The sequence below is a fragment of the Pseudophryne corroboree genome, chromosome 4 (assembly GCF_028390025.1).
Source record: "Pseudophryne corroboree isolate aPseCor3 chromosome 4, aPseCor3.hap2, whole genome shotgun sequence".
Classification (NCBI taxonomy): Eukaryota; Metazoa; Chordata; class Amphibia; order Anura; family Myobatrachidae; genus Pseudophryne; species Pseudophryne corroboree.
This window is the reverse complement of record NC_086447.1, coordinates 753,318,663-753,342,879: the sequence shown is the minus strand read 5'-3', so window position 1 is coordinate 753,342,879 and position 24,217 is coordinate 753,318,663. Positions and strand designations below refer to the sequence as shown.

General features: G+C 47.5%; 1 protein-coding gene across 3 annotated transcripts in view; it reads right to left on the bottom strand.

Moving 5' to 3' along the window:
* Positions 1–24,217, bottom strand: part of CFAP61 (cilia and flagella associated protein 61) — an 844,658-nt gene that overhangs the window by 377,010 nt on the left and 443,431 nt on the right. For all 3 annotated transcript variants that reach the window (XM_063918168.1, XM_063918169.1, XM_063918170.1), the window contains one exon: positions 7,543–7,711. In XM_063918168.1, coding sequence (XP_063774238.1) covers positions 7,543–7,711 — 169 coding nt within the window. The remainder of the gene's footprint in view (positions 1–7,542; positions 7,712–24,217) is intronic.

The following is a 24,217-nucleotide window of genomic DNA, read 5'->3' as shown; positions in this document are numbered from 1 at the left end:
GACTTTGACAGTGTGTACATGTGGTAAGGAATATAGATTGTAAGCTCCACTGGGGCAGGGACTGATGTGAATGGGCAAATATTCTCTGTAAAGCGTTGCGGAATGTGTGTGCACTATATAAGTGACTGGTAATAAATAAACTGTAATGTATTTAATTTAAATGACTTAACAGTGTCACCATGAATCATGAAATGACACACAAATCACACAAACTGCAAAATTAAAGAAACAGCAATGATGTTAAAAGTTACAATAGTTGGCAACTGCCTTGCTTGATTTGCATATCTGAATAAGCCTACACATTAGGTTTTATGAACACCTTTAAAAAAACACAAGTTTTGCAGGTTCAACAGTACCCAAGCGGTTTCTCAGTTTTGACTGCACCAAACCAAGGGGGTTATTCAAGTGTGTTAGCAAACCAAAACAGTAATTGGGCAAAACCATGCTACACTGCAGGTGGGGCGGATGTAACATGTGCAGAGAGATTTAGATTTGGGTGGGTTATATTGTTTCTGTGCATGGTATATACTGGCTACTTAATTTCTACACTGCAATTTAGATTTCAGTTTTAACACACCCCACCCAAATCTAACTCTCTCTGCACAAGTTGCATCTGCCCCACCTGCAGTGCACATGGTTTTGCCCAATTGCCGACTTTTTTGGTTTGCTAACAAACCTGAATAAGGACCCAAATGTGGAAAATATTATTTATTCTGAAGCTGCTACAGCTGTTAGCAATTACTCTACTGCTAACATATTTTCATTACTAGCTACAGTTTCTGTACCAATGTGCATATTCCACTAATTAATCGGTGCCACTGTTAACACAACATCAAGGTCAAACAAGGAGTCGTTAAACGGGGTTGCTTTTGCTTGGAACTTGACTAGTGTTGGTAGAAGGATACTTCAATGTGGATATTTTTCTTTGCCAAACTTAAGAGCCTCTAATTTTGTTTCTACAGTTAAACAACTACCACAGTAATGTGGGTCCACCAAGTAAGCAAGAAAATGTGCAGGTTCCAATGCTTGATTATAGCGGTACAAAAATGTCTTCATGCTTGGTTTGCCCAGATTTAATTCTGTAAAACGATCCTCTAGTTCTTTCCACACATGTACAGCATTGGAAAAATAATAATAATGTGAATTTGTAATTCAAATCAATTATTAAAAAACTAAATTAAAAAGTCATGTGATTTAAATCGGCACACCCTGTGTTTTGGTTCTAAATCAATATGGTGCTTTGGTTTTCCAAGACCACCTTCAAGTGTTTTGGGCTTGGTTTTGGATCTGGGATTCTCTAAAAATGTCAGAAATCGGTAAGAAATAGCTATGGTCATGGAACTTGGACCTGCTTTTGTTCCTATATTATTATTAACATCAATAATATTATTTCCAGATAATTTTTCCCACCTCACCATACAAGCTCTTGTGTGAAATGGTAACTGAAATAACGAGGGTGGGACTTACCGTATATACTCGAGTATAAGTCGACCCAAATATAAGCCGAGGCACCTAATTTTACCACAAAAACCTGGGAAAACTTATTGACTCGAGTATAAGCCTAGGGTGGGAAATGCAGCTCTAGCCGTACACAGCCCTCATACTGCCAGATATGCCCCCACAGTGCCAGATATGCCCTCACAGTGCCAGATATGCCCTCATAGTGCCAGATATGCCCTCATAGTGCCAGATATGCCCCCACAGTGCCAGATATGCTGCCAGATATGCACCACAGTGCCAGATATGCCCTCATGCTGCCAGATATGCCCCACAGTGCCAGATATGCCCTCATGCTGCCAGATATGCCCCACAATGTCAGATGTGCCAGATATGCCCTCATGCTTCCAGCTATGCCCCACAGTGCCAGATGTGCCAGATATGCCCCACAGTGCCAGATATGCCCTCATGCTGCCATATATGCCCCACAGTGTGAGATATGCCCTCATGTTGCCAGATATGCCCCACAGTGCCAGATATGCCCTCATGCTGCCAGATATGCCCCACAGTGCCAGATATGCCCCACAGTGCCAGTTTGTTACATACCCTCCGTCGCTCCCACGCTGTCCTGTCGCTCCTGCGCGGTCTTCTGAAGGAGGGACACGGAGGGCACAGCGCGCGGCTCTCCTGTGTCCCTCCTGCGTCTCCGGCGGCAGCGGCGTTTGTGTGTTAAAGGAAGTGCCGGTTCGTGCACTTCCTTTAACACACACGCCGCTGCCGCCGGAGACGCAGGAGGGACACAGGAGAGCCGCGCGCTGTGCCCTCCGTGTCCCTCCTAAATACTCACTCGAGTATAAGCCCAAGTGGCTTTTTCAGCACAAAAAAAGGTGCTGAAAAAGTCGGCTTATACTCGAGTATATACGGTACATGCAATTTCCAAGCTCAAGGAAAGACCCGACTGGGGATTCAGTTCTCCCCAAAGATCATCCCTAATACATACTGTGGACATATCAACATCACATTCAACCACACATTGGGGCTAGTTTATATGTGGTTGGAGTTGCTATCACTTCCTTGGAAGCAGCAGTGATAGCTCTATATGGCGATGCAGCCGGAGGCATCTATTACAAGTAGATGACTTCTGCTGCACTAGTGATCTGACCTGTGTCCTATCCGGTGACTTGCGGCACCCATGTGTCAGGTCTGTGTTTGTGTCTGTTCCTGGAGGGGGCACTAGTGGGTCAGTGGTGGTGCGATGGAGGAAATGAGGAGGCTAGAGTAAGTTCCTGCTCATGTGCGCAAGTTATATTTATTGAGAATACACAAAGGAAACAAAGGCAACTGGAATAATAGTGGTATGTGCATAAGAATCAGCATTGAAGCGGATAGAGTCTCTGGTTATAGAAAAGTCTCTTGTGAGTTGTTCGGTCTGGAAACCGATGTAACCTGGAGCAATCGATCATCAGTCTGGGAACCAATGTTGAACTGGAACAATCTATGGTTGGCCTGGAAACCAATGGTAAACAGGAGCAGATGATGATCAGCCTGGGAACCGATGGGTAACAGGAACAACTGATGATCGACCTGAGAACTGATGTTGAACTGGTTGAACTCGATGGTCGGCCTGGGAGCCAATGTTGAATTGAAATAAACGATGGTCAGCGTGGGAGCCGATGGTGAACAGGAGTAGATGATTATCGGCCTGGTTACCGATGGTGAATAGGAACTATTGATGGTCGGCCTGGGAGCCGATGGTGAACAGGAATAGATCATTATCGGCCTGGGAACCAATGGTGTACAGGAACAGATGACTATCGGCCTGGGAAACTATGGTGAACAGGAACAATCGATGGTCGGCCTGGGAGCCAATGGTGAATTAGAACAATCGGTGGTCGGCCTGAGAGCCGAAGGTGAATTGGAACAGAACTACACAGGCGGTTGGCTTAGCAGAAGACAGACTGAGAATTAGAGCAGGATTCCTAGTGCAGGTGAATTAGCACAGTACTGCTGCAGAATGATAACGAGCAGGTAATATTGGTAATGCAGCACCTGGAGAGAGTCTCAAACTGCTAGTGAATGCTGGAGCAGAATACAGATGGAGCTGCAACCAAACTGTATGTCTGGTGCCTGTAGTTCCACGGAGCACTGACACAGGAAAGTCTCAGAAGACTGCTAGTGAATACTGGAGCAGAATGCAGATGGCGCTGCACCAAACTGGATGGCTGGTGCCTGTGGTTCCACGGAGCAAAGACACAGGAGAATCTCTGAAGACAGGAGACTGGAGCCAGGAGACGCTTGTTCATAGGATGTGACGCATTGTTCATGGCAATAATACTGAGCAGGAACTCTGGTCATATACCCCCCTGGTCAGCAGGGATTGGAGAATCAAGTCATGTGAGTGCTCCAGTGCTCAGGAGTGGATATCTTCCGCTCAGCATGTAGGACCTGGGGGGTCATTCTGAGTTGATCGCTCGCTGCTGATTTTCGCAGCGCAGCGATCAGGTGAAAAAATGGCATTTATGTGCATGCGTATGGCCCACAATGTGCACGTGCGACGTACGGGTTCAAAGCTCTTTGTGGTTGTGCTCAGGTTCTAGCGAAGTTTTCCTTCGCATTGACGGCCGCAAGAAGATTGACAGGAAGGGGGCATTTCTGGGTGTCAACTGACCATTTTCAGGGAGTGTTTGCAAAAACACAGGCGTGTCTGAAAAAACGCAGGCATGGCTGGGCGTTCGCTGGGCGGGTGTATGACGTCAAATCCGGACACGAATAGGCTGAAGTGATCGCAAGCGCTGAGTAGGTTCAGAGCTATTCAGAAACTGCACAAGCTGTTTTTGCAGAGCTCGGCTGCACATGTGTTTGCACTTCTGCTAAGATAAAATACACTCCCCAGTGGGCGGCAGCATAGCATTTGCACGGCTGCTAAAAACTGCTAGCGAGCGATCAACTCGGAATGACCCCCCTGGAGTAGTAATTTCTGCTAATTACTCCTTTACTGCACAGATGGTGGAAGATGGGGCCGGAGGGAGAACACTAAACTGTAGAAGGGGGCATTGAGCTGTATGAAGGGGCCCCAGTACATTACTTCCAGGGTGGTAGGGGGTGTTTAATACGCAGGGAAGGGGTGGACAGTGGAGTGGGCATTATTCATCATTTCTGGTGGGAGGGCAGCTTGCTTGACGGCTGATATCTTCCCAGTTCATGGAAATAGATTTCTTAGTTTGGGATAAAAATCTGGAAAGTCCTGTGTTTCAGGAGGTACTGGGGGTTATGGGGATCAGAGTTCAAGAGACAATGCAATCCACTGACGAAAATATAAAACTGCATACTAGGCGCATGGAGCTGGAGCAGGTACCAGCTGCTGGAAAGCTGATATCTCTGGTTCTGGACATATTAAATACAAGCTGCCAGAGTTCACCGAAAGGGGAGAGTTCCAGCTTTTGGAGTATTCCCTCAGAAAAACTGTAAGTCAAACAAAACCCAAGATATCTGGCTGGGAATAGCAATTAACAGGCTCAGATGGGGGCCACTGCTTTGAAGTCGGCTATCTCCGGTTCCCCAGGACCGATTTTCAAAAACTCTGGTACCCCTAAAAAAAGGGGACCCCCAGCTATCAGCCTGGTGCCCTTATACTCCTGGGACCCTTGGGTAACTGCCTACTGAGCCCATACGAATAGACGGCACTGGTGAGAGAAAAAGAGAGAGAGAAAACAAATAGGTGAAGATGCGAGGAATAGGTTGGGTGAGGGAAGAATAAGTGGAGACAGTACAAATAGGGAGAGAAAGAGAGAGAAAGAATACGTGAAGACAGGAGGAACAGGTTAGGGGAGGCGGGAATAAGTGGAGACAGGAGAAATAGAGATAGAGAGAGAATAGAAGGAGATGGGAGGAAAAGAAAGCAAGAACAGGGGGAAAGAGAGAATGAGGAAGACCTGAGATATAGGAGGAGAGAGAGAAAAAAATATATATATTATAATAGTAACCAATCTGGCGAATATAAGACAGGTATAAGGTACTTTCCCCCAGCTATTTTGGGACTAGTGTACAGAGACAGAGGAACAGACATGGTCAGTGTCGGACTGGGGCATGAAGGGCCCACCGGGGGAATGCAGTGGTAGGGCCCCATACTTAGGGGTGTGGTCAGTCTCTAGAGGGGTGTGGCTAGTCACCACAGATGCTTGTCTAATCATTGGAGAGTGTATAGTCTTAGCCCCTTGATAAATATACATAGTAAATACTGCTAGAGCATGCATAATAATGTACCAGATTAATAACAGCAATGTACTGTAGAGAATGCACCATATTCCCTTGCAGTATAAGGTAACATATGTATAATGTATAATTTTTGCAGTCTAGAACCAAATCCCTAGAGTATGAGGTGGGCCCCCAGGCAGTGGGGCCCACCGGTGGTTTCCTCTGTACCCCTGTGGGCCAGTCCAAGCCTGGACATGGGTAAAGTGAACAGAAAAGGAATTAAATAACACTTACAGTACCATCTACCTTGCCTACACTTTGATGTTGAATAATGTTGAAGCTTTTGCAGTGCATTCCACATGGTCTTGTGCGCAGCTACAGGCCATGCATATCTACAGTAGGTAGGAGCAGGAGGGATAGAGCAAATTGAATCTGTCCCTTCCTGATTTAGCAATGATGCTACTGCATCATAACTGCGCTGACAGGCTGGCCGTGCAGCTGGGTTACTGTGAGAAGCTGCACCGCAAGTGAGACGACCTGTGCAGTCGGGAAAGTTACAAAAATTAAAACTCCTCAGTGTGTATCTGCCCATGCCCAGCCCCAGGCAAAAAACGGAAGTGTACCGGCCCAGCGAGCATATATACTCTTCTGGCCCTGAATTTGTACTTTCACTTATTTTCAGACTACTCCAAGAAAGTGATTTGAACACCAAACTTCCTATACCATCATACAAATACCTTGTGAGCTATCAGTAATAGTGTGATTTGTGTGCACCTTGTTATTCAGTTACAGTATATTCCCCTTTATTTAAAACCTACATTTCTCGGCATGTCATACATTGAACGCAAACTCTCAACTGGCACATGGAGCTATTTGCTCTGGCGTAGGAAGCTGGGTAATTCTAACTCTTATGAAGCTAACTGTAATGGTCAGTTTAAAACCATTGTAGCTACTGTAAGTAGATCTATGTAGTGTGACGCCACACATCCAATCCCCTGCAGCCACACACTATACAGATCTGACTTCCTACACAGGAGCAAATTGCTCCATGTATTAAGTGTTTGACTGCGGTGAATGAGGTTGAAAATTCAAGTCCCCTGCATGGCATGTTGAAAAATGTGTCTTAAATACAGGTAGATGTAACTGAATATCTTCTGTATGGTACAGGAGCAAATAAACTGAGCCTAACCATCCCAAAATGCATCAGTAATACATCCACCATCGGAGAGATGGTCGGAGACGTCTCCTCAGATTAAAAAAAAAAAAAGGTCTGTCAGGGGGATTTCTGGGTACTCAGAACCCCCCTACCCTCCTGCGTGCGCCGCTGATGTTGAAAAATGCAGAAGTCCTGGCACCAGCCTCATTCCGTAGCCATAGTCTGTCTCTGAGAACTAAGATGTAACATTTAATTACACTGTATGGAAATCTGACATTGAAACAAGCATTTACTAAAGAACTCTTGTCATCTGGCGTAAACTACTGTATTTCAATGCTATTCTTTTGAATCAGAACATTGAAGGGTATTTGTAATATCTCAATGCCATAGGGCACGTGCTGAAAAAGAATATGGAAGTGGTGACTCCTGGCACTGATGACATCATGCAGTTGCCACTTTTGCTGAATGTAATGATATAATGCTCTGCATATAAGACTACATAAAAACAAAGTGCTTTCTATGTAACTCTAAGTAAGTACAACAAAATAGATTGCTGCAAACAATGCACTGGCAAAGAGCTGACTAGCGCCATCGTTCCAGACGAGAGTCAGAACAGGGCACATCTGAAAAGAAACAGTTTCAGGCAATAATGTAAAACATGAATGGCTGTGTTTTATTATACATACAAATGTCTCTAAATGCAGTACACTTGTAAATAGCACAGAGCATGAATAGAACCAAACGCATTGTCTTACCTGGTATTGTTGTCCAGTACAAAGAATTAGATGGTCATATGGTACTCTCCTATCATCGGAAACAATCACAAACTTGGCAGCTCTGTCAATGCCAGTCATTTTACCAACCACAACATTAACCCAGGATCGAAGTGACATCAGTGCATAATCTTTATCATTATAACAGTGGCTGGGAAGAGAGAAAAGCCGTAAGTGACATTTTAGCAGCTGACAGCAGGCATTAATTAGACATCTGGTGAGTTGGTGGAAGGCCTCTAGTGGTTTAAATCTGTTGTCTTGCAGCGAGCTTTCCAAAAGCCTATAGCCAGAGATTATTCATAATTCAGCACTTTGTTGAATAACTTACATCCATAAACAAAACAGTATTTTACAACGGCCAATACCTCAACTGAGGACACTGCCAGAAATTATTCTAATTCCTACTGATTCTTGTGGGTTTCCATAGTAATAGTATAAGAAGTGTTCCTTTTTCATTATCAAAAAGAATAGAATTTTCAACAATTGTAAAGGAGAACTGAATATGTTAAGCAAATGCAATGGAGGATCATGTTCACCCACGCCCTGCTGTTGCTACCACTGCACTAGCCGTGGCTTCTATTTGCTGAGTAGAGTGATCTGTGGGCCTTTCCAGAGCAGGTCATAGAGTACATCACAGGGTCGGAGTACTACAATCCACCTCTCTATGGGGGTAATTCAGACCTGATCGCTAGGGTGCGTTTTTTGCATCCCTGCAATCAGGTAGTCGCCGCCTGCAGGGGGAGGGGGAATTCGCTTTGCAAGTGTGCGTTCGAATTTTGTGCAGTTTCTGCGCAGCCCAAGACTTACTCTTCAAGTGTGATGATTGGGGCCGGAGCTGACGTCAGAAGCTCTTCCTTCAAACGCCTGGTCCCTCCCGCATTTATCCGGACACTCCTGGAAAAACGCTGGTCAGTTGCCACCCACAAACGGCCTCTTCCTGTCAATCTCCTTGTGAACGCTGGTGTATTCCGAATTTTCGCACCATCCCGTCGCTGCTCGGTGATCCCCGTTGCTGCGGTCCATCGCACCTGCGCATTGCAGTGCATATGCATGCACAGTTCAGACCTGATCGCTCGCTGTGAGAAAAAACGCACAGCAGCGATCAGGTCTGAATTAGCACCTATATTTGTAACAAGTCCCTTAATGACACTAACCCTGAGATGTCTATACAAAGCCTATGACAAAGAGACTCTGGGGGTCATTCCGAGTTGATCGTAACTGTGCTAAATTTAGCACAGCTACGATCGTAAACTCAGACATGCGGGGGGACGCCCAGCACAGGGCTAGTCAGCCCCGCATGTCAGTGCTGGCCCCCCCGCACAAATACAAAAGCCCTTTGTATTTGAGGAGTAACTCCCAGCCAGCGCAGCTCCTGCGGCTGGCCGGGAGTTACTCGTCGCTCCCGCTGGCCGCAGCGGCTGCGTGACACGTCACGCAGCTGCCGCGGCCCACCCCCCGAACGGTCCGGCCATGCCTGCGTTGGCCGGACCGCTCCCCCTAAACAGCGGCTTAACGCCGCCGTTCAGCCCCCTCCCGCCTAGCGACCGCCTCTGTCTCAGAGGCGATCGCTAGGTAACGACGGCTGCCATGCACTGGCGCACTGCGGCTCCGGCGCATATACGCAGTTCCGACCCGATCGCTGCGCTGTGACAAACTGCAGCGAACGATTGGGTCAGAATGACCCCCTCTGACTGATAGGACAGCTTGTTGGAGACCAAATCATAACATAATCATACAGGATTCTTAGGGCTCTGCATATTAGCCTGAGCATCAAACAAGAGTTTGTGTATTATAATGGTTACCAGATAATGTGTGGTTCTCAAACTCTGGGGATCATTCCGAGTTGATTGCTCGCTAGCTACTTTTTGCAGCTATACGAATGCATAGTCGCTGCTCATTGGGGAGTGTATATTTGCTGTGCAAGGGTGCGATCGCATGTGTAGCGGAGCGGTACAAAAATAGTTTGTGCAGTTTCTGAGTAGCTCAGAACTTCCTCAGCCCTTGCGATCACTTCAGCCTGTCAGGGACCGGAATTGACATCAGACACCCGCCCTGCAAACGCTTGGACACGCCTGCGTTTTCCCAAACACTCCCAGAAAACGGTCAGTTAACACACATAAATGCCTTCTTCCTGTCAATCTCCTTGCGATCAGCTGTGCGAATGGATTCTTCATTAAATCCATTGCACAGCAACGATCCCCTTTGTACCCGTATGACGCACCTGTGCATTGCGGTGCATACGCATGCACAGTAGTGACCTGATCTCTGCGCTGCGAAAAACGGCAGTGTGCGATAAGGTCGGAATAACCCCCTCAGTCCTCAGGACCACACACAGTTCACGTTTTCCAGGTCACCCGGCAGGCGCACTGTGTATCACCAACTGTCACATTTTAAAACCCACAGGTGACCTGGATAACATGAACTGGGTTGTGTCCTGAGGACCACGTCTGAGAACCTGTGAGATAAGGCTTTCCATATTACAATGAGAACCAGAAGATTGTCTACATGAAAGAAGTCAGGGCATCAAATAAGGCTCACATATCAGATTGAGGGGTAGATGTATTAAGCCTGGAGAAGGCATAAAGAAGTGATAAAGCGGTGATAAGTGCAAGGTGATAATGCACCAGCCAATCAGCTCATAACTGTCAATTTACATATTGGAGCTGATTGGCTGGTGCGTTATCACCTTGCACTTATCACCGCTTTATAACTTCTTTATGCCTTCACCAGGCTTAATACATCTGCCCCTGAGTCACTACAATAAGCTCTGCATATCACAATGAGCACCAGAAGAGGCTCTGTATATCAAACTGAACACTAGTAGCTACTCTGCATATTTGACTGAGCACCAGAAAAGCTCTTCATATCAGACTGTGCATCAGCAGAGGATGCACATATCAAACTGAGCACCAGAAAAGCTCTGCACATCAGACTGAGCACCAGAAAATATCTGCATATCAGGCTGTGCATCAGCAGAGGATGTACATATCAGATGGAAAACCAGGCGATACTCTGCATAACACACTGAGCACCAGAAGAGGCTCTGTATATCAAACTGAACACCAGTAGCTACTCTGCATATTTGACTGAGCACCAGAAAAGCTCTGCATATCAGACTGTGCATCAGCAGAGGATGCACATATCAAACTGAGCACCAGAAAAGCTCTGCACATCAGACTGAGCACCAGAAAATATCTGCATATCAGGCTGTGCATCAGCAGAGGATGTACATATCAGATGGAAAACCAGGCGATACTCTGCATAACACACTGAGAACCAGAAGAGGCTCTGTATATCAAACTGAACACCAGTAGGTACTCTGCATATCAGAATGAGCACCAGAAAAGCTATGCATATCAGACTGTGCATCAGCAGGGGATGTACACAAGGGCGTAGGTGCAGGGAGTGCAGCTGCTACAATATGGGGCCTGGAGCTGGGAGGGGATCCGGACTGAAAGTCGACAGTAACTAGGTCGACAATGTCTAGGTCGACCACTATTGGTCGACAGTAACTAGGTCGACAGGGTGTCTAGGTCGACAGGGTCTTTAGGTCGACATGTTCTAGGTCGACAGGTCAAAAGGTCGACATGAGTTTTTCACAGTTTTTTTCTTTTTTTGAACCTTTTCATACTTAACGATCCACGTGGACTACGATTGGAACGGTAATCTGTGCCGAGCGAAGCGGTAGCGGAGCGAAGGCACCATGCCCGAAGCATGGCGAGCGAAGCGAGCCATGCGAGGGGACGCGGTGCACTAATTGGGGTTCCCGGTCACTCTACGAAGAAAACGACACCAAAATAACATTAAAAGCTCATGTCGACCTTTTGACCTGTCGACCTAGAACATGTCGACCTAAAGACCCTGTCGACCTAGACACCCTGTCGACCTAGTTACTGTCGACCAATAGTGGTCGACCTAGACATTGTCGACTTAGTTACTGTCGACTTTCAATACCACACCCAGCTGGGAGGGGCCCACCTTCCCTGTCAAAGTTACATGTGTTCTATGCATGTCTCACCATTGGTAAAAACATAACGGGCCCTTACATACTTTTGGGGCCTACAATATATCTAGGTACACCCCTTAACCTGATCATTATAATGTGGTATGTAATGAACTGGAGTGCATTACAATGTTACATATTATAACATAGGGCACTATACTGTGGCACAATATGAAGTGGATGCACTATAGTATGGCAAAATATAGAGACACTGTAATGTGGTATAATATGAACTGGGGACACTGTATGTCATACTCATTCAGAGCCGGATTAAGGGGGGGCTCTGGGGGTAAGTTTTCTCATCGTCTGAGAGGCTGAGGGAAGAAAGGTGGACTTACCAGCTGTTGCCGTGGAATTCCACGCATCCAAAGCTTCCCCAAATAGAGCCTGACCTGTGAAGGGTATGTTCTCTACATTTCTCCTGGATTCCGCGTCCAGTGATCCTGCCGTATAATTCCAGTGATCCTGCCGTATAATTGCAGTGATCCTACCGTATAATACCAGTGATCCTACCGTGTAATTCCAGTGATCCTGCTGTATAATTCCATATAAGTCCAAATAATTCTGTATAAGTCCAGTCCAGTGGTGCGGTCATATAAATTCAGTGGTGCTGTCCTGTGCTGTATATTATTTACTCCAAATAAAGGGGTTATTAATATTTAATCCAAATAATTTTCACAGGGTTTGCCCTGTGTGGTGTAGAGGTACGCTATCCTGTACCGCATATGGGCCCTCATTCCGAGTTGTTCGCTCGCAAGGCGAATGTAGCAGAGTTACACACGCTAAGCCGCCGCCTACTGGGAGTGAATCTTAGCTTCTTAAAATTGCGACCGACGTACGCGCAATATTGCGATTACAAACGAGTTAGCAGTTTCAGAGTAGCTCCAGACTTACTCTGCCTGTGCGATCATTTCAGTGCTTGTCGTTCCTGGTTGACGTCACAAACACACCCAGCGTTCGCCCAGGCACTCCCACCGTTTCCCCGGCCACTCCTGCGTTTTTTCCGGAAACGGTAGCGTTTTCAGCCACACGCCCCTGAAACGCCGTGTATCCGCCCAGTAACACCCATTTCCTGTCAATCACATTACGATCGCCGGAGCGAAGAAAAAGCCGTGAGTAAAAATACTTTCTTCATAGTAAAGTTACTTGGTGCAGTCGCAGTGCGAACATTGCGCATGCGTACTAAGCGGATTTTCACTGCGATGCGATGAAAAAGAACGAGCGAACAACTCGGAATGAGGGCCATTGTTATATAACTCCAGAAAAGTAATGGAGAATAAAAATTTGGAGGATAAAATAGGGAAAGATCAAGAACCACTTCCTCCTAGTGCTGAAGCTGCTGCCACTACTCATGACATAGACGATGAAATCCCATCAACATCGTCTGCCAAGGCCGATGCCCAATGTGATAGTAGACGGCATGTAAAAGCCAAAAAGCCAAAGTTCAGTAAACTTGCCAATATGCCATTTACGACACGGAGTGGCAAGGAATGGCTAAGGCCTATGTTCAGGACTAGTGGTTCAGCTTCACATGACGATAGAAGCCCTCATCCTCCCGCTAGAAAAATGATAAGAGTTAAGCTGGAAAAAGCACAGCAAAGAACTGTGCGTTCTAAGATGGTATCACTAATCCCCAAGCAGAGTCCAAGTGTGTTGGCGGTTGCGATGCCTGACCTTCCCAACACTGGACGGGAAGAGGTGGCTCCTTCCACCATTTGCACACCCTCTGCAAGTGCTGGAAGTAGCACTCACAGTCCAGTTTCTGACATTCAAATTGAAGATGTCACTGTTGAAGTACACCAGGATGAGGATATGTTGCTGGTGCTGAGGAGGAAGTTGACGATGAGGATTCTGATGGTGATGTGGTTTGTTTAAATCAGGCACTGGGGAAGACACCTGTTGTCCGTGGGATGAATAAGCCCATTGTGATGCCTGGGCAAAATACCAAAAAAGCCACCTCTTCGGTGTGGAATTATTTCTCCACAAATCCGGACAATAGGTGTCAAGCCGTGTGTTGCCTCTGTCAATCTGTAATAAGTAGGGGTAATGACGTTAACCACCTAGGAACATCCTCCTTTATACGTCACCTGCAGCACATTCATCATAAGTCAGTGTCAAGTTGTGAAACTTTGGGTAAGAGCGTAAGCAGTCCACTGACACCTAAATCCCTTCTTCATCTTGTACCCAAGCTCCTGCAAGCTACACCACCAACTCCCTCAACGTCAACTTCCTCCTCAGTCAGGAACGTCAGTAGTCCTGCAGGCCATGTCACTGGCATGACTGAGTGGAGTCCTCTCCTAACTGGGATTCCTCCGTAGGATCCTTGAGTGGTACGCCTACTGTTGCTGTCGGTGGTGCTGTTGTTGCTGCTGGGAGTCGATCGTCATCCCAGAGGGGAGGTCGGAAGACCACTTGTACTACTTCAACTAAGCAATTGACTGTCCAACAGTCCTTTGTGAGGAAGATGAAATATGACAGCAGTCATCCTTTTGCAAAGCGGATAACTGAGGCCTTGACGGCTATGTTGGTGTTAGACGTGCGTCTGGTATCCGCCATTAGTTCAGTGGGACTTAGAGAATTGTTTGAGGTACTGTGTCCATGGTATCAAATCCCATCTAGGTTCCACTTCACTAGGCAGGCGATATCGAGAATGTACAGAGACGTCAGAAAAAGTGTCCTCAGTGTCCTACAAAATGCAGTTGTACCCACTATCCACTTAACCACGGACATGTGGACAAGTGAAACAGGGCAGACTAAGGACTATATGACTGTGACAGCCCACTGGGTAGATGTATGGCCTCCCGCAGTAACAACAGCAGTGGCACCAGTAGCAGCATCTCGCAAATGCCAACCCGTTCCTAGGCAGGCTGCGCTATGTATCACCGCTTTCCGTAAGAGGCACACCGCTGACAACCTCTTACGGAAACTGAGGGACATCATTGCACAATGGCTTACCCCAATCAGACTCTCCTGGGGATTTGTGATATTGGACAACGCCACCGATATTGTGTGTGCATTACATCTGGGCAAATTTCAGCACGTCCCATGTTTTGCACATACAATTAATTTGGTGGTGTAGATTTTTTTTTAAAAATGACAGGGGGTAGGGCGTTGCCGAGCTGTGGAGAGAGACAGAGGTGTCCGGCCCGGGCTCCTGCTTCAGTGTGACCCTTTAGCTCTCTATACCCTCTATTCTGACTCCTGGGGGTCGCCACCTGCTTCTTGGGTCCCCCTGCATCGGGTGAAACGGGTCGTGGAGCCGGCGGGTGCCCCCTGTGCCCATGCAGGTTGCGGCCTTATTGCCTGGAGGGAGCCGGGTACTCGAGTCAGCCACAGCCTGGACCGGAAGTGACGCGACGGGACCGGGATTGAGACGCCGGACGACGAAGGCCCTGCTTTTCCCCCTCCTGCGGCCCCCTCAACTGCTTTGGAGTTGCCAGCCTAGCGAGGCTTCCCCTACTGCTGGCAGCGGCGGTCGCTGTGTGAGGTCCGGCGCAACGGGGGAGAGGGTGCGTGGCTGCGCCTCTCGTCCTGACAGCGGCGGACGCTGCTTCTCCTCTCTGGCGGCGGTATTCTGCTCTCCGCTGCCACACGGGGGGCCTGGGGGCGACTAAGCCGAGCTCCACTGTCACCAATGCTGTGGGAGACAACACAGCACCTCTCCTCCTGAGTCCTGGAGTCGGAGCCTGGCGGCGCCATCTTGAGTCCTGGCAAACCGCCAGTACAAGGAGCTGCTGCTCCCTGAAGCGGCTTCATAGTCCCACAAGGACTTCACCAGCTCGGAGGCACACAGTGGAAGACGGGGGACGGCTGCAAAATACCTCAGAGTGGACACTCCAGTAGGGGGTAAGTGACCTGCTGCTCCGGGATCGCAGTGGTGCCCCCTTACCATAGTAAAAGCCTGGACTGTGGCTTAGCTGACAACTGGGGGGGCTGCATTTCTCCAGGGCTCCTGCCTGCACACATATCAAAAGTCCTGTTTTCAGCCTCACTTAAGCCCTCCGTCCCCCTGCATCTATACCCTGATCTCACACCCTGCTCTCCTGCGTCAGTGGGGGGGTGCAGCGGAATCGGGGGGAGGCTTGAGCCGAGTCTGCGCTACTCCGGGGCGGCCATCTTTCTAGCGGTCACCGACACCACCACAGCCTGCTTACCAGGGTTGTATGACGACCAGCTGGAGGACATAATCAACCTTCCTCTGCATGCTGTCATGCTGCCGACCCCAATGCCCACCGATACCTGCCTGATGTGTAATCTGCTATAATGTGACCGGGCCGCGCAGAGGGGATAACGGGGTGCAACACTTGCTGGGATATGTCCTCATATTTCCTTTCACGAGGCACTGTTCTGGATTCTGTTCTCTCCACTCAGACAAATGACAAGGCGACGCCGCTCTGGCAACTCATCAAAAGCTAAACCCGCGACTTCACAAGCTGCAGCCTTCCGTACTTTATTTGGCACTCCCGTACCCGACCCCATTGCCTCTACGCTCCTCCCTGAATCCCTGTCATCAAACGTCATGGAGGATACTGGGGCCCTGACCTCTTCCCCCAAAAAACGCCAATCTGGAGCCGCCAGCAAAGATTCCGCCGACATGGCGGCAGTCCTTATACAGCTACGCTCTCTTCCGACTCGTCAAGACATTCAGCAGGATTTATCCAACATGGAGAAGCGGATTCACGATTCTCTTCAGGCAAGTCTCTCTACCATCCAATCCGATCTCACGCAAGTAGCAAATAGAGTGGTTGACCTGGAGGATCACAGAGATGAAACGGACTCTAAGCTCGCTGACTTGCATGACCTTGTATCCCGATACTCACGTACCACCGCTGAAATGAGACGTAGATTGGATGATATAGATAACAGAGGTAGGCGGAACAACCTGAGGGTCAAAGGTCTACCGGAAGATGTTCCTCCTCAGGGCCTGGCTGCGGCGTTATCTACAATATTCAACGGCCTTCTTGGTGCAGACCCCAGCTCTCAAATAATGTTTGACAGAGCGCATCGGGCTCTCCGACCAAAAGGAGTGCCCACAGAAAGGCCTAAAGACGTCATCTGCCGTTTGCACTATTTTCAGGTGAAAGAGACTATCCTACAGAAGTCCAGACAGGCCCCGAATATAGACTTTAACGGCCATCACATACAGATTTTTCAGGACCTTTCATGGACAACTCTACAGCAGAGGCGTCTTCTCCACCCCCTTACGGAAGCTCTTCGGAAGAAGGATATCCGGTTCCGCTGGGGGTTCCCTTTAAGTGTCCAAGTGACCCGAGACGGGACACGTTATGTTCTTGAGGACTATGAAGACGTCCCGTCGTTCTGCTCTGCACTGGGCCTACCGTTCATATCACTACCTAATTGGACGGACCCCTTGCAACTCCCCACTACATCACTCCCCCGCAGGGAGCCTTGGAGAAAGGTGGGCAACTCCAGACGACGCAATCGAGCTGGCAGGACTGATGATGCCTCTGAAGCCTCGTGAATGTATTCATCACTTTCATTTGTGATATCCTTTTATTTCTCTCTTGCATTTCCTTACTGAAAGCTCACATTGATTTTCTTACTGTTTGTTTAATGTATGGGCTTAACCTGTTTTGGGAATGCTTACTGCTATTTTAATGGTTGAGGTTACGTTCGAACTCTGCTCAGGGAGTTCCGTGTGTATTGAATAGACTGAGTGGCGGGGAGGGAGGTGGCGATTGTTTCCCTTTTTTTCGCTCGCCTCCTTCCTGGCCATGACGTATCCCTCTAAACGACCCATTTAATTAATTATCATAAGATTGTTGCGCCCGTTGTCACCCTTTGAATCCCCTTCTCTGCTGTATTTTTTTAGACCATGGGATACTTAGTTCTTACCCATGGCTTTCAATGCAGAGATTGCTATAATATGTTGTTTTATATGTTTTTTTTTCCTTTCTCTACGTTGAGTTATTCGTGTCCTCCTTTCTTTCCTCTTGTGCTTCCCCATCCACCCCTTCCCTCACATACTACCGCCAACTTCAGGTTATTCTTGGTACTACACTATATTGGAGCCGTAGCCATGGTATATCGTTCAGTAAGTCAGTTTCCACATTCCTTCCGTTATGGCTAGCTTGAAAGTCATCTCTTACAATGTGAAAGGATTAAATATCCCTGAAAAGAGGTCAGGCCTACTACATACCTTGCATACCGATGGAGCGGAGGTTGTTTTCTTACAAGAAACACATTTCAAGAGGGGGGCCTCTCCGAGTCTCCGCTCTCGCCACTTTCTAAATGGTTACTTTAACGATTACTCCGGAGCGAAGGCTAGAGGTGTTGCCATTCTCTTTGCCAAGCATTTGAGACTGACGGATGTTTCCGAAATGCAAATAGGTGATGGGAGGGGGATTCTGGTTAGAGCTACCATAGCCCATCAGACATTCACTTTTGTTAATCTCTACCTTCCTAACCAGGGACAAACCTGGTTCCTCAGGGACTCCCTGGAACTAGTTGAACAAAACCTGGTGGGTACTTTGGTGGTAGGAGGGGATCTTAACTGGGTCCTTGAGCCCCGCTTAGATTCCTCTTCTGGGTCTCCGAGGACTACTCTTAGAGAATCCAGACGGTTTAGAGCTGTCTTGCATGATTTTCAACTGGTTGACGCTTGGTGTCTTCTACACCCATCAGATAGGGATTTCACCTTTTACTCATCCCCACACAACTCCTACTCCCGAATAGATTACCTCTGCGTGAGCCATGCACATCTAGACCTATTGACTGATGCAACCATCGGCCAAATAGCACTATCCAACCATGCCCCAGTCACACTCACACTTTCTCTCCGGCATCCACCTTCCAAACACTGGCGCTGGCGGTTCAATGAACAACTCCTTCAGGACGCCGTATCCCGAGCTCAGATTGAGAAGGCAATAGAGGACTACATTTCCTTAAATGCAACTGGCGATGTCTCTCTGGTGACACTGTGGGAGGCGCATAAATGTGTGATAAGGGGTAAATGCATACAACTGGGCACACATCTGAAAAAAACAAAAGACTGAGTGTAGAACCGCCCTGCTAGAGAAAATTAAAAAATTAGAATTAGCACATAAATCCACATTAGCGTCCGACACTTTTTCTGAACTCCAAACGACGAGACAAGCTCTTAATACTTTGCTCAGCGATGGTACCCGCAGGGCATTTCGTAAATGTCGCCATAAATACCATAGATGGGGAAACAGACCCGGTAAACTTCTGGCACGTGCTCTTAGAGCTCAGAGATCCTTAACGTATATATCTAAACTCACAGACGCTGACGGGCGGACCCATGCCTCTGATACGGAAATAGCTGGGATTTTTCATACTTACTACTCGGCTTTATATAATCTGACCTCTACACGTACATCGTCTGCACGCATAGCTCATAAACATGACATACAGATATTTCTAGACGAAATTACTTTTCCGACTATCCCAACAGGCGTTGCACAGGCCCTAGATGATCCTTTCACTGAGGAAGAACTGCTGGCCGCCCTAAAGTCTTCCCCCAATGGTAAAAGCCCAGGACCGGATGGTTTCCCGGTCACATATTATAAGGCCTTTCAGGATAGGCTCCGCCCCCTTCTCCTGCAGGCCTGCAATGCCATATCATCAGCGACCCCTCTGTCGGGCCAGTCCCTGAGCGCCCATATTACTGTCATTCCGAAGGAATCCAAAGATCCGACACTCCCTTCCAGCTATAGGCCGATATCACTGCTGAATGTAGATATCAAATTATTTGCAAAACTTATGGCTAATCGCCTTAAGCCATTATTACCAGATATAGTACACCCTGACCAGGTAGGTTTTGTTATGGGCAGAGAGGCAAGGGATAATACAATCAGAGTCATTGATCTGATAGCGCACGCACAGGCAAATGATGTCCCTCTTATGCTCCTCTCCACAGATGCAGAAAAGGCCTTTGATCGGGTGGACTGGGACTTTATGGAGGCAGTGCTCAGACGCCTGGGTCTGGGAGATGTTTTCTTGCAGAGGATTCTCTCATTGTATAGAGCTCCATCTGCTCGGGTTATGGTGAATGGCGTTCTTTCTGAACCAATACCGATATCCAATGGCACACGCCAGGGCTGCCCGCTGTCACCTTTAATCTTTGTCTTATGTATGGAGGCTCTGGCCCGTGCGATCAGATGTAACCCTAACATTGTGGGCCTGCAGGTGGGCAAGATTGACCACCGCTTGGCTCTCTTCGCAGACGACTTATTGGCGGTCATAACGAACCTCTTAATTTCTCTACCCAGCCTTATGAAAGAATTTACGCGATTCAGAAACCTATCAAATTTTAAAATGAATTATTCTAAGTCTACGGCAATAAATATTACGCTCCCACCTGCTACGGCTTACCTTTTGGCGCAATCATTTCAATTTACATGGCAGAAATCCCATATTACATACCTAGGGATTCAAATCCCCTCAACGCTTAATGCCATAGTTGCTATTAACCACACCCCTCTCCTCCGCAAACTGCGTCAGGAGATGGCGTACTGGCTCACGCAGAGGTTCTCATGGCTAGGCCGTATAAATATAGTGAAGATGAACATTCTTCCTAGGCTGTTATATCTCTTTCAAACCATCCCTCTGAAACTCTCCCCTAACTTTTTAGCTGCAGCACACAAGGCGATAGCCACTTCATTTGGGGTGGGCGGAAACCTAGGTTCAAGCATAGCCATTTATCTAGACTGAAATCTCAGGGCGGACAACAACTGCCTATGATTTCTGCATACTATCATGCTACACTACTGCATAGGATTGTCGATTGGTCCCGCCCCAGTCCATACAGGAAACAGTGGGTTGATCTGGAGGCTTCTTCCACTAATCTTAATTTACAGGCAGTACCCTGGTCTCCTAAAATTAGCCGCTCATTCCATCCTACTGTGGGGCCCACTTTAGCTTTATGGCGGACATTTCGTTATAAGATGGGAGTCTCGTCTAGACGGACATCCCTCATACCTATTTTCGATAACCCACTGTTTCCCCCGGGAGAGTCCAATACGATTGCTACTAGATGGGAGAGGGCGGGTGTGACAAGGGTGGTTCACCTGCTTACGCATGGCAAACTCAAAGCGTTCTCCGAGATACAGGCAACGGGCGATATACCCGCCAAGGACTACTGGTTCTACCTCCAGGTGCGCCATTTCATTACCTCGCAGAAAGGAGCGATAGACCTTTATAAGGTTCTTACTTCCTTTGAATCCATGTGCAATCAGGAGACGGCCCCATCACACGTAGTGTCGGGTATTTACAAAATCCTACTGCAGGGCTGCTTCCCTGCTGTCCCTTCTTTCTGTGATGCCTGGGATAAAGACTTACTACATCGGGCAATCAAGATCCATTGGGATACACATTGCAAGGTTATGGCACAATGCTCCATTAGCCTGGAAGTTGTGGAAACACAATACAAATTATTGACGAGATAGTACAGGTGCCCCTCTCTTCTTCATAAATTTTACCCTTCAGTCTCTCCCCTGTGCTGGCGATGTGGTAGGGATACTGGTACGTTGATCCACATTTGGTGGGACTGCCCGTTGATTGCCCCCTTCTGGAACACAATTATTAAACTATCAGCGGGGATTCTGGGAGGTCCAGTGCCAACGGGCCCGGATTTTTGGCTTCTCTCACACTCAACTGTCACCCTGTCTCACTACAAGAAGTCCCTCCTTAAACACTTAAATAATGCGGCGAGAGCGGTGCTCCCAGTACATTGGCGGTCCGTTAACCCGCCGACAATATGGGAATGGTTCCAATGCATTGATTTCTATATGCATATGGAGGATGTTTTCTCTGCCGCCTTAGATAAATACTCCGACTATATAGCCACTTGGCTTCGCTGGATAGAATTCAAGACCACTAAGACCTATGCTGATTACGCACCCATGAATACACACTGAGGATGGAACTTGCTGATGCCTCCTCTCTGGTTTCTGAATGATTTACATATGTGACCTAATCCACTTCCCCCCCCCCCTTTTTTTCCTTTCTTCCCCTTGTCCACCCCCTTTTAATTGTTTCCAACTGTTTGCTACCTCAAATATTATATGGTGTAACACTGTAGGGGTACAAGGCGCCTCTTCCTGGGGAATATGGCAGCACGCAGCAGCTGAGGAACAACACAAGTCCAGTGTCTGGTACAACTGGCCCCGGCCAGTTTTATTGAAACAGAAAATAAAACAAACACCAAAAGAAAATACCTTGCCTGTCCGGCACTAACTAAACACAAGATGTTCCTAACTATCACTAAACAAAAACCCAGTGTTCTCCAGTAAACACTGTATAGCTCACTTGTATCAGGAAGCGTGTTTCTCTCACACAGATCCCTCCAGTCTTCCCAGGCAGTCTGCCCATACTAATCAGGCTAGCAGCCCTATAACACTCTTACACAGCTGAAACCCTGATTAGCCTTCTGTGAGGCCAAAGACCCGAACTGGGCCCAATGTCTAGAACTCGCCTTATCTCTCTCTCAGAGCCTTTACCCAGCTTTTACAGCAAACTGAAAAGGTTCTGACAAAACAAAAGCATTTTTCCTAGAAGTTTTCATTTTCTAAAACATGTAAGACAAGAACCTGGGACAAACATACCTGCCCTCAAACACTATCCCAGTGTTCTTGTCACAATGGTTACTATGTTAATGAGTGATACTGTTACGAAGCGCTCTTTATTCCAGATATTATGTCTTCTGTTGCATGATATACAGCGTAGGATGACATATATGTGTCTGTTAACCCTTTTTTCTTCTTTCTCCTTGATGACATCCTTGTAACTGCAATCACCACGCTATGAGACTAATGTCTACGTTTTATTTTTGGACATACGTACTGCACTATATGGAAACTGTTTCAATTTGCAAAATGAAAAATAAAGAATTAAAAAAAAAAAATGACAGGGGCGTGCAGGAGATGCTGTCGGTGGCCCAAAAAATTGCGGGCCACTTTCGGAATTCAGCCACAGCGTGCCGAAGACTGGAGCGCCATCAAACACACCTGAACCTACCCTGCCATCACATGAAGCAAGAGGTGGTAACGAGGTGGAATTCAACACTCTATATCAGGCATTCCCAACCACGGTCCTCAAGGCACACTAACAGTGCTGGTTTTAGTAATATCCAGGCTGGAACACAGGTGAATTAATTAGTTGCTCAGTTATTTTGATTTAATCATCTGTGCTGCAGACTGGATATAACTAAAACCTGCACTGTTGGTGTGCCTTGAGGACCGTGGTTGGGAATGCCTGCTCTATATGCTTCAAAGGATGGAGGAGCTGCAAAAGGCCATTCAAGCCTATACATCCACATACGATATAGGCAAAGGAAGGGGAATGCACCTGACTCAAGCTCAGTGGAGAATGATTTCCGTCTTGTGCAAGGTTCTCCAACCCTTTGAACTTGCCACACGTGAAGTCAGTTCAGACACTGCCAGCTTGAGTCATTCCCCTCATCAGGCTTTTGCTGAAGCAGCTGGAGAAATTGAAGGAGGAGCTAAGACAGAGTGATTCTGCAAAGTATGTGGACTTGTGGATGGAGCCCTTCATTCGCTTTGCCAGGATTCAAGGGTGGTCAATCTGTTGAAATCAGAGCACTACATTTTGGCCACCGTGCTCAATCCTAGGTTTAAAGCCTACGTTGTATCTCTCTTTCCGGCAGACACAAGTCTTCAGAGGTTCAAAGACCTGCTGGTGAGAAAATTGTCAACGCAAGCGGAACGTGACCCATCAACAGCTCCTCCTTCACTTTCATCCGCAACTGGGGCTGCGAGGAAAAGGATAAGATTTCCTAGCCCACCCGCTGGCAGTGATGCAGGGCATTCAGGAGCGAGTGCTGACATCTGGTCCGGACTGAAGGACCTGCCAACGATTACTGACATGTCTACTGTCACTGCATATGATTCTGTCACCATTGAAAGAATGTTGGACGATTATATGAGTGACAGCATCCAAGTAGGCATGTCAGACAGTCCGTACGTATACTGGCAGGAAAAAGAGGCAAACTGGCTTTATTTTACCTAAGTTGCCCCCCCTCCAGTTTGTACTCCGAAAGAGTGTTTAGTGCAGCCGGTAACCTTGTCAGCGATCGGCGTAGGAGGTTACTTCCACAAACTGTGGAGAAGATGATGTTCATCAAAATGAATTATAAATTCCTCCGGGAAGACCTTGACCAGCAATTGCTTCCAGAAAGTACACAGGGACCTGTGATGGTGGATTCCAGTGGGGACGAATTAATACTCTGTGTAGAGGAGGATGTACACAGTGAAAGGGGTGAGGAATCGGAGGATGAGGTCGACATCTTCCCTCTGTAGAGCCAGTTTGTGCAAGGAGAGATTGATTGTTTCTTTTTTGGGGGGGCCCAAACAAACCACTCATTTCAGCCACAGTCGTGTGGCAGACCCTGTCGCTGAAATGATTGGTTTGTTAAAGTGTGCATGTCCTGTTTATACAACATAACGGTGGGTGGGAGGGCCCAAGGACAATTCCATCTTGCACCTCTTTTTCTTCATATGCTGTTTGGGGCCTAGTTTGTTTAGGTGCCATCCTGTCTGCCACTGCAGTGCCACTCCTAAATGGGCCAGGTGTTTGTGCCGCACACTGGTGTCGCTTAGCTTAGTCATACAGCCACCTCAGTGCAACCTTTTGGTCTAAAAACAATATTGTGAG